At 39.7% G+C, this 15,438-nt stretch overlaps 1 protein-coding gene across 3 annotated transcripts in view; it reads right to left on the minus strand.

The window, feature by feature from the left end:
* The window catches only part of Elmo1 (engulfment and cell motility 1), a 551,061-nt gene that overhangs the window by 263,028 nt on the left and 272,595 nt on the right, over positions 1 to 15,438 (minus strand). For all 3 annotated transcript variants that reach the window (XM_076864020.2, XM_076864023.2, XM_076864025.2), the window contains exon 14: positions 13,427 to 13,531. In XM_076864020.2, coding sequence (XP_076720135.1) covers positions 13,427 to 13,531 — 105 coding nt within the window. The remainder of the gene's footprint in view (positions 1 to 13,426; positions 13,532 to 15,438) is intronic.

Below are 15,438 nucleotides of genomic sequence, written 5' to 3' on the forward strand. Positions count from 1 at the left end.
ATCCAGGCTGGCTTTACTGACCTTAGTAATCACAAATTTTTAAAGAGATATAAACCACATATGCAGGCATCGTGGATTCTCAAGTCCTCCAAGTGTCAAAATTCTTATTCTTAAATAGCATTTAATAAGCTAGCCAAAGAGAAGTTAGCTGTTAGTGCTGTTATATCCATTATTAAAACTGTTGCTTTATAAAATACAAGAAAACACTGTATATTATTTATGATTTATACTAAATTTTTGAATCTTGGGTTTTACTAATGCAGCGGAAAAGTTGATAATGTTAAGGTCAATGTAAAAATAAAATTACCTGACCATGTCAGACACTTCTGGATGCATCAGGCATATCCCACAGTACCTACAGGGGAAGCTATTTTTAACGAATACAGTGGGATATTTGGGAACATCACCATCTCAATTTTATAATACCAATGCAAAATGCCTTCTGAGTTGGTAGGCAGACTGCTAATATGGGCCAGCCTCTGGTCACATAAATACAACTCAAAAGTGAAAGTCAGCAGTGATTCACCCAAGTATGAGCATCAGCGTATCTGGGGCAAGGCCATTTTGGGGCATCCCAATATAGCTTCTCATTCAGTTTCCATTCCACAGTGGCCAAAGCCAGAAGGGCAGCTGCAGCCGGGGAGGATAAGTGTGCTCCAGATAGAAATCCATTTCCATGGCTTCCTTTCTTGAGGTCAATCCTGCCAGGAGGCATAGCACCAGAATCTTCCGGTAGGGTCCAGTCACCCACTTGGTTCCAGCACTCATTTAACGAGTGTGTTCTAAGGGCCTTCCATGTGTCCAGCACTGCTGTGGACAGAGGTAAGCAGAAGTGACCCAACAGATGCTCCATGCTCCTGTGGAGCTTCCAGGCTCTGAGGGTGGAGGAAGTGAAGGAATGAACCACACAGCTGCCTGGGGAACAGATCCACAGGAGAGAAAGCAAGTGAAATGCCCAGCGGCTACAGCGCACCTGCTATGTTCAAGGTCAACAAGCAAGTGAGGGACTGAACTGTGGCCCCCTCCCCTGAATTCCTAAGGATGTGCTAATCCGCAATATTCTAGCATGTTGCACTTGGAAATCAGACCTTTAAGGGAGGAATTAACCTAAAATGAAAGCATTTTATTTCTCAGCTTTAACTGTCTTGTTAGTATTTTGTAGATGTTCTTTACCAAGGAAGTTCCCCTCTTTAATTCTATTTTAATTAATAAAAGTTCCCTGAAACTTTTATTGTGGATGGGTGTTGGATTTTCTCAAATGCTTTTTCTCTATCTATTGATTTTGGATCACGAACCATTTCATGATACAATATCAATAGATCGGTGAGATGTTAATTCTAGGGTGAGATGTGAGATGCTAATCCAAGATGACTGGCATTCATCTAAGGAGAGACACCTGGGACATGAGTGCACAGAGGGAGAACCATGTGAAGAGGTAACCACTTCCAACCCAGGGGAGAGACCTCAGGAAGAACCAATCCTACTAGCACCTTGATCTTGGACTTCCAGCCTCAGAACTACGACTAAATAAGTGTCTGTTGTTTGAGAAACTCCAGCCTTGGTTATTGTGTCATGGAAGCTCTAGCTGACTAATGTAAGGAGGTTTCCGTGGCTGGAGTTGAGTGGGAGAAGAGTAGAAGAATACAGATAAGAGGGAGAATAGTGTAGAGCCTTAGAGGTCACAGTGGGAGATGGGAGCCATGGGAGGGTAAGGAGCAGGGCAGTGACACCATCCACCCCATTTCTGAAGAATCACCCTGGTGTCTTAACATGCTGGCTACTGGGTGAAGAGCAGGCAAGGAGAGGAAAGATGGGAGCAGGTAGAACAAATTAGGAGGTTATTTGAGAGAGATTTGATGGGCTGTATTATTTACGTGGTGGTATAGGTAGAAAAAAGTGGAGCTATGGATAAGAAGGTGGGGTCACAGGACTTGCTTATAAAGGTTTGCTGGTAACTGGGTCTGAAGGGAATGAAGAGCAGAGATCTCAGAGCTACTGGGAGGGTATCTATCAAGGTCACCTGTGTTCATTACCATGAAACGTCCAAACAGAAACTCAGGAGCCAGTCTGGCCATACCTAACCCTGCAGAAGGCACAGCCACCTCCACAAGAATATTAGTAGTAACGTAACTGTTGAGTGAAAAAGTTGAGTAATAATAGAAAAATACAAAATCAATAACATAAGCTTCCACCTCAGGAAAATAGAAAAATGAAGAATAAGTTAAATCCAAAGCAAGATGAATAAAGGAAGGAATAAAATCCATGAAATCCATGAAATTCAAAACTGGAAAATCATAGAGAAATATCAATGAAATTGAAAGCTAATTCTTTGAAGAGATCAGTAAAAGGGATAAACCTCCAGTCAGACTAACAAAGACAGACAGAGAGAGGGAGGGAGGGAGGGAGAGAGAAAGACAATAACTACCATCAAAAATTCAAGAGAAGCCAGTATTACAGACCCTATGGACATGATAAAGGAATCTTATGAACAATTCTGTGCTCACAAAGGTGATAACAGATTAAATGGACTAATTCCTCAGATGATACAATATACCAAAACTCAGATAAGAAGATAGACTCTGAATAGGTGACATCTATTACAGGAACTAAATCAATAAATAATAACTTCCCAAAACTGAAAGCATTGAGCCCAGATGATTTATCTGGTAAATTCTACCAATAGTAAGGAATAAATGATACTGATTCTCTGCAATCTCTTCCAGAGGATAGACTAACTTGTTCTAGAAGGCCAGCATTGCCTTAATAATAAAACCACAGATATTACAAGAAAGGAAAACTGCAGACTAACAGTTCTTTGGAATACAAATGTAAAAAATTCTCCACAAAATATTATCAAATATAATCCAACTGTATATACAAGAATTGCACACCATGAAGAAATACAATTTATTCTAAATATGCAAGGCTCATTCAGCATTTGAAACTTCAGTAACCACACTCTGTCAACAGGTTCATGATACCATATCAATAGATAAAGAAAAAGCATTTGAGAAAAATCCCATCCACAATAAAAGTCTCAGGGAACTAAGAATTAAGAAGAGAACTTCCTTTGTAAAGAACGTCTACAAAATACTAACAAGACAGTTAAAGCTGAGAAACTTGACTCTTTGTCCCTAAAGAATGGGATCAAGGCGGGAATGTTCCCTCTCATCACATCCTTCTTCAGAATCTTACTGATCATTTTAAATAACGCAGTACATTAGGGAGGGAGAATAAAAGGGGTACAAGGTGGGAAGGAAACATAAACCTGTCTTTGTTCACACAGGACATGACTGTCCATGTTGAAAATTCCAAAGTGAATACAAAGATTCCAGGAATTAATAAGCAATTATGGGAAGACTGTGGGCATAGGCTCCTCAGTGGTGCTATATGAAGACAAGATGTCAATAACAGGGGACACTGGGTGGGAGAAGGGGAAGAAGGCATATAGAGGAACACTACACACTTTCTGCTTAACTATGCCATAAACCTAAAATTGTTCTAAAATGTTGCAAAGGCCAGAAGGCCTATAATATCTTCTAACTCTCGACAGAGGAGAGAGGATTCCCAGAAACCTATTCCTTACAAAGGAATAGGCAGAGGTGAACTGCTGCTCTGTGAACCCCTGTGTTGAGACATGGCTCAGCCATCAGTACGGAGGACGAGGAAGCCACAGCACACCTCCAGCATGCAGCCTGGAGATCTGCACTGCTAAGGTAGAAGAAGCACATCGAGGTGAAAGCTCAATCAGTTTACAGCAGAAAGGAGGTGGTCTGGCCTCCACACAGGTACTCAAAACAGATCTATCTGGCTAACACTGCCCGACATAAAAATGGGCAATGTGAACTAAATTTGGAGAACCACTTTGGAAAAATAAAGGGAAGATTCTAACTAGGTCTAAGAACATGAAACCATAATAGTTACTGTTGGCAGAAGGCCTGGAGGGTATTTCAGTGAAGGGGTCATTCACACATGAGCCTTCTGAAGTTTTTAACCTGATAATTCACCTTAGACTATTTGCATCAACTGCATATAGTTCATTATATCACTGGATTTCAGGGTGTTTTTGTTTTTGTTTTTGTTTTTGTTTTCTCAACCAGTCCAACATCGTTCTGAAGTCTGTAGTCTTGCTTTTTGGATTTTGTTTTTTGTTTTGTTTTGGTTACCCCCAGCCAATCCCACTATATTTAAAGTGTAAATAATACTAAGATTTCTTTCAGAGAAAACTAAATGAAAAATTCTAAACCTGATGCCCAGCTTGGGTTCATACCAAGAAAAACTAAACAGGGAACTACCAGGTTCGAGACCTGCTTCAGATTGCAGGTACTGAATCCAGTACCAAGAGAAGGCAGGTGAGGAGGGCAGGTGGTGGGATTGCAGCCTGAACCCTGCAACAACACCCAGCAGTCTGTTGATGTGTGCGGAGTCCGCCCTCCCTCCCTAGGATATGATGAGTTTTCTGAAATAACACCAAGCCCATGTCTAACAGTGATCTCATCCTGAGGCCTGAAGCATTCCATTCAAATCGTTGGCTTTGGAAGTCAGAATTTGTGCCTTCCAGCTCAATTAGTAAATCTAATCACATATATTCACACTCTCAAGGGGTCTCCATTGTTTGGCAGTAACAGCTTGGTTATTCACAATCAACCAAATTAATGCTGCTATTTTTAAAACATGGGGGGGGGGAGTCGTACATAAAAACAAGTCTCCAAGCTGTGGACCTCGGTCAAAGAAAGAATAAAAATAAAAGCCAAGAATAAACTATTTAAATAAATGATTAGACAAAGAGTCATTTTAAAAGTCTCAGCAAGGCTGTGTGGTAGGGTCCTTGTTATTCTAAACTGAATCTTTGCTCCACATCACCTAGAAGGAAAATGTCACTCAAATAAAAAAGGTTCCTTTACACCAAACTCTGTGTTTAACTGGCAACATATAATTTTATTAAAAAAAAAATTAGGAGCAATTGCTGCCGAAGCTGTTTCAGGGACAAGAGGAGGGGAAGATCTGTCAGCACTATGGGAACAAAAAAAATGATGTGCCACCAAGCTTTATTCCCATCATTTGCTTCATAGTTAAGTTTAATTACATATTACACACTGTCCTGTAATTATGCCGCTTGGGAAACTGCCAATTTCCCCCTTGAAATGTTAAAAGTTCCTTAATTTACTTTGAAGACTCAGCATCGCCTCCACCAGCACCCTGTCTTGGTGCACATGGGCTCTTTGATTCTGTTCTCTTGAGGCACCCTGGACAGTGAGGGACTCATAGGGTGGTCTGAAACCACAGGGCAGAGGGCTGATGGAGCTCAGAGCTCCCGGGACACTGGACCCCTGAATTTATAATAAGATCAGATGACCTTTTTTTTTCTTTGAAATTTACGACAAGAGAAATCAAGAAATATGCTTTTTCCTTTTCTTTTGTCTTGGGAGGTTGGAATTAAAGTCCTTTGTTCTCAGCAAGGGAATAAGCATCCAACACAAGATGAAGTATCCAGTCTCTGAGGTTTACAACCAGGATGGAAATACAACAAATATACACATAAAACCCCCAACAGACAATACATCTATCCAGCTCCGCTTTATAGACTGGCAAAGGGAACTGTCTATCAAAACTGAGGACCTTCCATGAGCTGCCAATGTACCAGGACTTCCCAAATGACTGCAGACCATTGGTATCCATAGTCATTTAACTCAAGGATTATCTCAAGCATCAGGCAGACGACTAAAATTCAACAAGCAGTTACATAGTATAATAAGGAGTCTGGGGCTCCCAGCTAATTGCAAGGGGAATGTGTACCCTGCCCACAAGCAGTGAAATTTTCCTTTCCTTTAAAAAATATTGGTCAGTGAAGCAAAGTACATCTGTAGGATTTCTTTGAATTGTGGTTGCCACCTCCATATGCATCTATAAGCCCTTAAAAGAAACAGGACATGGACAAAGGAAGTAGACCACCTCAACGTCCAATTCAGCTCCAATTCATCCTTAGCTGTGTGACCTTGGGCAAACCACTTAACCTCTTTGTGCATCATTTTCCTCATCTGTAATATAGAAATACTAACAGTGCCCACTTCAGAGGGGTGCTCTGAGAAACCAACAAAAGTATTTAGGACAGCTGTTGTCTCGTAACAAGCTCCAAATCTGTTTTCTATTATAATTACACTTATGCTTTTTTTATTTTTTATTTATTTTTTTTACATAGGAGGCAAAAAATCTGAAAAAGATATTTCCTCCAATGACTTTGAGCTTGAGGTGGACCTCAATAGGCAAGGCAGAGAGATCTACAGGCTGGAAGAAAGGGGCTCAGAGATTACCTTATCTTCCCATACCTGGGGGCCCGGAAGGGAAGATCACTAATAATGTATGTTAATAATGTGTGTTAAGTACTCAACATAGAGCAAAAGCTCAAAAGTTATTCTCATACTAGGATAACTCATAACATTTCTAGAAGTTTCTGCCTGAAGAATCAGACCTCCTTGGCCCAACCATGAGTGAAGATCCAACTAATATTTCTCCCAATGATTTGAAGAAATTTGTATACTATGTATGTATCACAAGGAGGAAAAACCCACCTAAGGTTTTTAAATAATTATAAACATGCTTTAAATTTTTCATCTGTGGGGGGAAATGTCTTTAATGAAAGAACCTTGAGAAAGCCATTCTTAGGTAGAAATATCCATCTCCTTCCATAGTCTCATTTACTCCACATATTATAAATATTTCTGTCTTGATTTGGTATTCTCTTAGAAACATATATATGCCCTGGATCACAATTGCTTGAAACTATAGTAATTAATCTTATTTTTAAAGACATTTCTATGTTCCCCTTTCAGGAAATTCATTATCTTCTATTACAGTCACCCAGAATACACAGCTATCACTACTGGAATAAACGTTGGTGGTAAATTATGAGGGACGATGAAGCAAGAATTGCTAGAGTACATCACCCAAATTGCATACATTGATTATGTGAATTGTTTTTGTATATCAATTATACCTCGATAAAGAAAGAATTGCAGGGTATGTAAAGAACATGCCGTTTCCAGGATTTACTTTTTCATTTTGTTCCTAGAAGCCTCCAGATTTTATAAATTCTGTTGGGTAACAGCTTGGTTGGGTAAGATTTTATAAATCAGCTGGATGGCTGCTTCATTAAGAAAACCTTTAGGCTGGGGCTGTAACTCAGTGGTAGAGCGCTTGCCCAACGTGTGGGAGGCCTTGGGTACTAAAGGACTGAGAAAAGAAAACAAAAGGGAGAGAGGAAAGAAAACCTTTATTTATGACATAGAACCATGAGAAATAAAACTGAGGAAAGAGTCATGTTTGTTCTGTTCCCTACCAAACAACCATCAGGATGTCTGCCTATGAAGTGAAGCCATTGTTCAAAATCAGGTTACTGGGAAAGGAAGCAAATCCTGAGTGATTCCAATTAAACAATATAATGATGTATAAAATGACAAAATATTTACCAGTTCGATATATTATGGAAAACTGAAAAAAAAAAAAAGCATCAAGCAAAGATTAGAGGATTTGCGGTGGCACACACCTGTAACCCCAGCAGCTCAGGAGGCTGAAGCAAGAGGACCCAGAGTTCAAAGCCAGCCTCAGTAAAAAGCAAGGCACTAAGCAACTCAGTGAGTCACTGTCTCTATATAAAATACAAAATAGGGCTGGGATGTGGCTCAGTGGTCAAGTGCACCAGTTAAATCCCTGGTACCCACCCCCAAATTAAAAAGACTTGAGAACATATTAAAGGTGCTCAGTATAGATAGTTTCTAAAAATCCAAAAGGGAACAGAGAATCCTCATAAGCAAAAAACAAATTGCCACTCTCTTCCTTGCTTGCTTTTCAGACCCTAGCTTTCTTCTTCACCACATCTTCTATGCATGGCCCCAGTGCTTAGTAGTGTTTGATAATAGTTCCTGAATGAGTCAACAAATGAATGATTGTGAATGTTAAAGAGATTTTTTTCTTCCTTTAGATGCTATTTTTAGCATCTAAGAAGCTGGACTATTTTTGTTTTCTGTATATTTTTTTATCCTCGGAAAACGATACTAGCAGTAATAGAACCATCTCATTTGCATGCATTTGGCTTTTATTGCAGCACAATAAAAGTTTATCTGAATTTTTTAGGGTCTGAGATTAATGCACAGCATGCTTCTGTCTGGCTGGAATGCCAAGAGGGGGCTGGATGACTGGCAATAGTTTTTGAAGGTCTGGAATGTTTCTGCCATGCTTCTTCTCATGTCTCTAGTCTGAATTGAAAGACCACATCTGAAGTCAGGAAAGCTCTGCAATGATACCTTCCCTGGGCTCATTTATTCCTTTAAAGAACATTGTTCAAGCGTCAATCAAATATTTGGTGATACAGTGATAAATAGGAAAGAGACGACCTCCGTCTTCAAAGGATTTACAATCTAATAAAGACAATTTGATACTGTCTATAAGGTTTGTAACAAAAAGAGGGAAGGCACAGCCTTTCATTTTTAGAAACTGCTTTCTGACCAGGATGGATTTAGGGAGATCATAACTGAGTACAACCACTTGTCTGATGGTCCTGTGAATGTCCCATCTAATCATCTCTGACTCTGTCCCCTTTCCATATCAAATGGGACAGCACTGCTGTTTACATCACACTCAACATGGGACAGGAGGCTGCAGAAATGAACATAACCCAAGATTTACATCCAAAAATGTGAGTTTGAATTGCATTTGTCTACTGGCTCTTTGGCAGAGTGAATCTCTGTACTTCTCTAAGTTTCAGCTTCTGAACCTATAAAATAGTGATAGCAATGCATATTTCCTAGGGCTTTTAGAAGACTGAGCTAACCTCTGCAGCCTGGCTTGCATGATCTAACCTGTACCATGCATTCATTTTCTCTAATCAAACAGGAAGTTGGATATTAGCATTAAGGATTACTTTTTCCTGAGCCAGGCATCATGGCATACACCTGTATGCCAGGAGGCTGAGACAGGAGGATCGCATGAGTTCAAAGCCAGTCTCAGCAACATAGCAAGACCCTAAGTAACTCAGTGTGACCCTGTCTCTAAATAAAATATAAAAAAGGGCTGGGGATGTGGCTCAGTGGTTAAGCATCCCTGGGTTCAATCTCTGGTACCAAAAAAAAAAAAAAAAAAGAATTACTTTGTCCTGAAACCACCCTTTCTGTCAGTTGGAGCATCTCCCCTCAGCCCTGGCTATCCTGTGTTTGGGAGTCTTGGGTTTCCTAGCTGTTATTTCCTGTTTTGTGGTTGAATCTTGGCTCCCACAGTGACCAGTATACTGAGGATTGTCATGGGTAGGAGGAGCACAGAATCACTCCCTCAGCTCCTTCCTGTTACCTTGTCTCTGAAACACTAACAGCAGGAACACATCCGCCTGTCTCCTCATAGAGAGAGCCTAATACCTACTGCTCCCTTGGTGGGGAGACTTGGGGAGTGAAGCATCCCCAGAACAAGTTAAGAGCAATTATGCCCAGAGTAAATAAGACTCAGAAGTCTGAAATCATGCAATGCCTCCAGATTTTATCCACGCACAGTGGGATGCTCAGATTTGCTATTCCTCCTCATGTTCTGTGCCCGTCGAAGTGTGGGGTAATTCAATTACATCCACCGCTTTCATTAGTACATAGTTACAAAAGTTTATTCAAATATCACATAAGGAACCAATCCACCATCAAGGAACGCATGTGGCAAAATATACCTTTATAACTGTTATGAGAAATGAAGGCCATGATTCTCAGATTAAAAAAAAAAAAGAAAGAAAGAAAAAAAAATCATTGGCAAGAGACCAGTTAGATAAAACTTAAGAAACTCTTCACTTGCTTAATTAAGAAGAAATTATTGAAAGTTGCTATGTGCTAGGTACTGTGCCAGGGTCTAGCTCCAGAGATGACCTTGCATAATTATAAGCGCACAAGGAGTGACAGAAAGTAAATACATTTAAAGCTATAAGAGATTATAGGAATAAAATTGTCATGTGTGCAGGGTGTAAAGAGAGTCGATAATGTCATTTGCGTAGAAGGACGGGAAGCTTTGTGCAGAGGGATGAGCTTTGCTTGAGGGTTGTTCAACAGGCAGATGGTATGGGAGGGGCATTTGGGCTCCAAGAAGAGTGACAGCCAAGATCCAGCACTGAGGATCTGCCTGGCTGGCTTGCAGCCTGCCATCATTCTATAGGGACAAAGAAGTCCATCGCAGTGTGGAGGGCAGAGAACTCAGAAAGCCAGGTAGGTAGGGAGCAAGAAAGTCACAGAGATGAGTTGTGGCCTAGGAGTTGGTCCCCGAAGCATTCTGAACTATGTTTAGAAAGATCATCCTAACAGTTGGCACGAAAGGTGGGTCTGAAAGTACGAGACTTTGGCAGGGAAGCCATTAAGATCAAATGCAATGCTACAGAGGAACAGATTGGAGGGAACAAGAATGTTTAAGGAGGTGGACTATGATGACATCACCACTCATCTACTCCTCCAAGCCAGAAATCTCTCTCTTTGTTGGAGACCATCCAGTTTAATTTAGCTCCAACTAAACAGCTTCTCTCCATTGCTATGCCCACCACCCTGGTTCAGGTTACTTTCATTTCTCTACAATTTCCCCAATTTTATTTTTGCCACTACTCTGCACTTCTCATGTTGGTTTTCTAATAAGAGGGATTTTTTGAAAATTAATTATCACCTTTACTTAAAACACTTTAGAAATTCTTCACTGTGTGTAGGTCCAAACAGGCACATTGATATGGCTTCAAATGTTCAGGATGAGCTCTTCCACCTGTGCTTCTGAAGCCATGACCACCTGTCCACTCCCTTCTTGGCCACCCTGTGCTACCTGGCTCCCAGAGCACACACCCCTATACCTTCACTCACAGGGCCCCCCCCCCCTTTGGGGTATTCTGCAGACTCTTCCCTTCACCTAGTTAACTAGAGCTATCCAACAGCTCTCAGACTGGACACCATTTCCTACAGGAAGCTCTCCTAATCTGACCCCCATATCTGTGTTGGTGACTTTCCTCTGTCCAGTGTCTCCTCCCCAATCAAGACATGCTGCAAGTGACTTGGAAACTGCCTGGTCTTTGGTGCTTCACCCACAGCCCACCTGTACCTGTCCTTTCCATCTCTAGGCAGTAGACTCTACCATGTCAGAACCATGAGCAAACTGCTCTCCAAGGAATCCCCACCACCCAGCTCACCCCTAGGGTGCAGTGCAAAGAGCAAGGGGTGTGTGTGTGTGTGTGTGTGTGTGTGTGTGTGTGTGTGTTGTATGTGATACATTTTTTTTTTTTAAATCTCAACTATAAACCTGCCTGGCAAAGAATGTGAATGGTGAGACTACTGTGATGCAGAGTAAATGTTTATCAAATGAAGACATAGATAACAAATGAATCCCTGCATTCATACAGGGGATGCACCTTGTCAAAAAAAAAAAAAAGTAAATTTTATCAAACTGCAAACTTAAAAAAAAATAAACCCCACTTTATGTTTCAGAAGAAACCAATCCACTCTTAGATCAAAATGTAATGCACTGTCAGGGATCACTACTTTCACTATTTATAGTACTAGTACTTTATCTTTGGGGTGTTTATCTTCATAGTCACAAGAAAACTCCCTTGCAGAAAGCCTCTGATTTTATACAATCCACTAATGACATCCATTCATGGAAAGAGCTTTAGTTTTCTATCCAGTAGTTAATGCCTCAAAGTCAGATAAGACACAGAGAACATCAGGAAAGAATCGCTTTTGAGAAAAAATAGACATCCTAGGTATAGGAATGTCTAACTAATAAAGCAAAGTGCATATGAATATGAACAAAAAGGGTCACACTTTTCCTTACCTGTAGGTTTTTCTTTTAAGTGTGTACTGGGTACAAAGTTCCTTTCTTTGTACCCAGGATATATACCACGGAGTACCTCAAAAATATTAATTTTCTTACTATGAAAGCAGATTGAATTCCTAGAAAATCTTTGTGCAATAAATATATACGCATATAAGTCAAATCAAAGTTGTATGAGAAAACAATTTTCTTAGGGAGGACTTTGTTATTGACCAAACACTTTCAAAAAACCAAACCTTTCAGAGAAATGACCATAATATCCTCTATATCATCAAATTAAAAACAATATTTCTGAATAGGTCAAAGCTTCCCAAATTACATACATAGAAAAAGCACATAAATTTAAAATATATTACCTACTAAGAATATGAAGACCTGGCATGACTTTATTCAAGGGGGTCACTATGAGGGGGCATAATTTTTCTCTATTCAGATTGCCCGACATAGTACAGATCTGACCAGTAGCTCCCTACCAGGAATGGTGACAACTAAAGAAATATGCCCCCATATTTCCAAATACCTAGTTGAGAGCTGGGAAGTCTCCCTTGTTTGCAGAAAAAACTAGCTCAACAAAAAGAACTTCTTGAATTGAAATCACTAGAAAAAGACAGTGCCCTCTCTTGAGCCCAAGTCTCTGGGAACAGTGTCCTGAGACCAGCAGAGAATGTTAAAGTAAGGGGCAAGCTCTGATCTGACTTTCAGTTCATTCTTTGGCTTCCTGCCTTAGGTAACTTGTTCATCACATATTTTCTAAGTTACTATCTATTCATTATACTGATTACTTGCCAACTCCCTTTTCCTTTTTATTCATGTCTCTCCCTGATCTCAATCTTGGATCTACCCCATCCCAACTGCACCTGGGCTCTTCTCTCTGTAGACAAGAAAGGGTGGGGGCATCATGAATCCAGAGCTCCAATTGTGCAAACCTGAGAGACAAGCTTTCTATGTCACTGTCACCAAACACTCCTATTCATTCCACAGGGCATTGTCCAATCAGCAGGTAATATCTTCCATATCACAGAGAAAACAGAGGCCTCCACTTCCTTCTGTTTGTTCACCAACTAATCTAACTTAGTAGCTGGAGTTGACTAGTCAACTATGAAATGTGAGAGAGGCATTTCTCTTACTTTCCTATCTCTCCCATTTTTCTCTTTTGCTTGATTTATTTTATTGCATCTCCAGCATTAGACTAAACAGAAGCCATGTGCCAGAGACAATTCTGTGCTTTTGCCAACTTTAAGAGTAAGTCTAAAGGAGTCTACACTAAATTAGAGGTTGGTTGTGTAAATAGTTGGGTAAATAGTTCATGTCTGTACCTTGTTATTTAAGAGTTTTGTCATAATCTTGTATCAGAGTATATAAAATGTTTCCCAATACCTACCGTCTTTTTTTAAACATTACCATGTGGAAAATTTTAAAGTCAAAAATTCCTATTTCAGTCCCCCTGATCCATTTCATCAAGTTTCAATTTTGTAGTTTACCAATAGAAGAAAGACAAAACTCTGGGGCCACTCTTCTAAAGGTAACCCCCTCTGTAGTTGTAGGTTTGAAATTAAAATTCAGTAGTAAACTTACAGTAACTAAAAGGGTCTTGCATGCTTACCCGGATGTATGCATCCTGATGGTGTTTAGCAAAGTAGAGCATATTGTCCAAAGCCAGCATTCCAGGAGGAGTCTGAGTAAAGTCCATGGCAGGGTTGACATGGTTCTGTAATGAAAATAAAATGTTACATGAGATTTTATTAATATTGTTATCATTATTATTATTGTTGTTTGCTTTCCATGAATTTTTTAAAATTTTTTGTTGCTACATTAATATTTTAACATTATTTTTAGTCCTAAAGTTTTACAGAAGTTAATACTTATAATTTAAATACAAATGTTTTCATGGGCTATGAGCATGATATACATGTAAATGTAATTATGTTTTATTAGTGCATTAAAATTATACCTAATAGTGGAATTCATTGTGACCCATTCATATATAACATAATTTACTCCAATTCATTTCCCAGTGTTTCCCCTTTCCTGTTCTGCATTCCCCCCACCTTGTCTCCCTTCTTGTACTCTCTGGTATTTCTTTTATTTGTTTACATGTACATTTCTTCATCATTGCATTATAATTAAATATAAAAGTGGGCTTCCTTGTGCTTATCTATACATGCATATGTTAGCAGACTTCACCAATCACCAGTGAACTGGTTTCCCTCCTCACGACAGAAGTGCCAGAGGACAAGCTCCAAATAATCAAATATGATGGTGTTTTCTATCTCCCTGTAAGTCTTCTAGGACTGGAGAAGGTACTTCTTCCAGCTCTACAGGTTCAGCAAAACCAGCTTTTATACCCAGAGTTAGGAGACCTCGCTGCAGCTCAAAATGTAAGCTTATTCATAGACATATAACATTGTGAGGAAAAAAAATAACACAAAAATTACATTTCTGGTAGCTTCACTGAAGTGGAGAAAGATCTGGATAAAGCCATGTGTCTGCCACTTTCTCAGAAGCTGACTCCAGGAAGCATTACCTATGAGCACCTTAACTTCCTCACCCTCACGTGTGAGGTTAAGTATGGCCACACGTGGCCACAGGCTTTGGGAGGTGTCCAGGATTACAAAGTCCACAGGCCTCTAAATTGTGTAGACACTGAATGCAATTCAGATGTCCACAAGGTCCCGACATCCACCTGCTCCCAGAGAGCATGTCTGGTATTATGGTCCCCACAGATGGCACGATGACATAATAGTTACAAATATGCCAAACTGGGGGGCAGGCCTGACTGACCTAAATTCTCCATATACTTGAAATGATTGAATAAATCCACAAGGACTCTTATTTAGACACCAAACTACTCTCCACCATTAATCACTAAAAATAATCACTAAGAAATGTCTTGAAAATGCAGATCTAAATGTTATTAGTACATTATAGCTATACATAATAGTGGGGTTCCTTTTGACATAATTGTACATACATGAACATAATGTGCTCCATTTCAGGCCCACATGCCTCTTTCCCTGGCCTCCTGTCTCCTTCTATTCTCCCTCCTCTGTTCTATTGCTGATTTTTATTTTATTTATTTATTTTTTTAATTTTAGATATACCTAAAGGTGAAATTCACTGTGGTATATTCGTATATGTAGATAGCATAACTTTTTCCAGTTTGATTCCTCAGTTCTGCCCTTTTCCCATCCTTCTTCCTTCCCCCCTCAATCCCCTTTATATCCTCCATTGATCTAACCTCTGTTTTGTGGGATCACAAAAATATCTCTAACTCCTGCTTTTTTCTTTTATTTTGCTTTAGTTTCTACATAGGAGAGAAAACATTTGACCTTTGACTTTCTGAGTGTGACTTATTTCACTTAGCACAATGTTCTCCAGTTCCATCCATTTACCCAGCAAATGCCATAATTTCAATCTAATTTGGGGAAGGGGGCTAAGAAAATTTCACTCTCTTTCTCTCTGTGTGTGTGTGTGTGTGTGTGTGTGTGTATGTGTGTTTGTGTATATGTACACACACATTAATATATTTATAGCAGCACAATTCACAGTAGCCAACTTATGGAACCAATAGATGAATGGATTAAGAAAATGTAAGATACATGCATACAAACACAA

The sequence above is a fragment of the Callospermophilus lateralis genome, chromosome 1 (genome assembly GCF_048772815.1).
Source record: "Callospermophilus lateralis isolate mCalLat2 chromosome 1, mCalLat2.hap1, whole genome shotgun sequence".
In the NCBI taxonomy this organism is placed as follows: Eukaryota; Metazoa; Chordata; class Mammalia; order Rodentia; family Sciuridae; genus Callospermophilus; species Callospermophilus lateralis.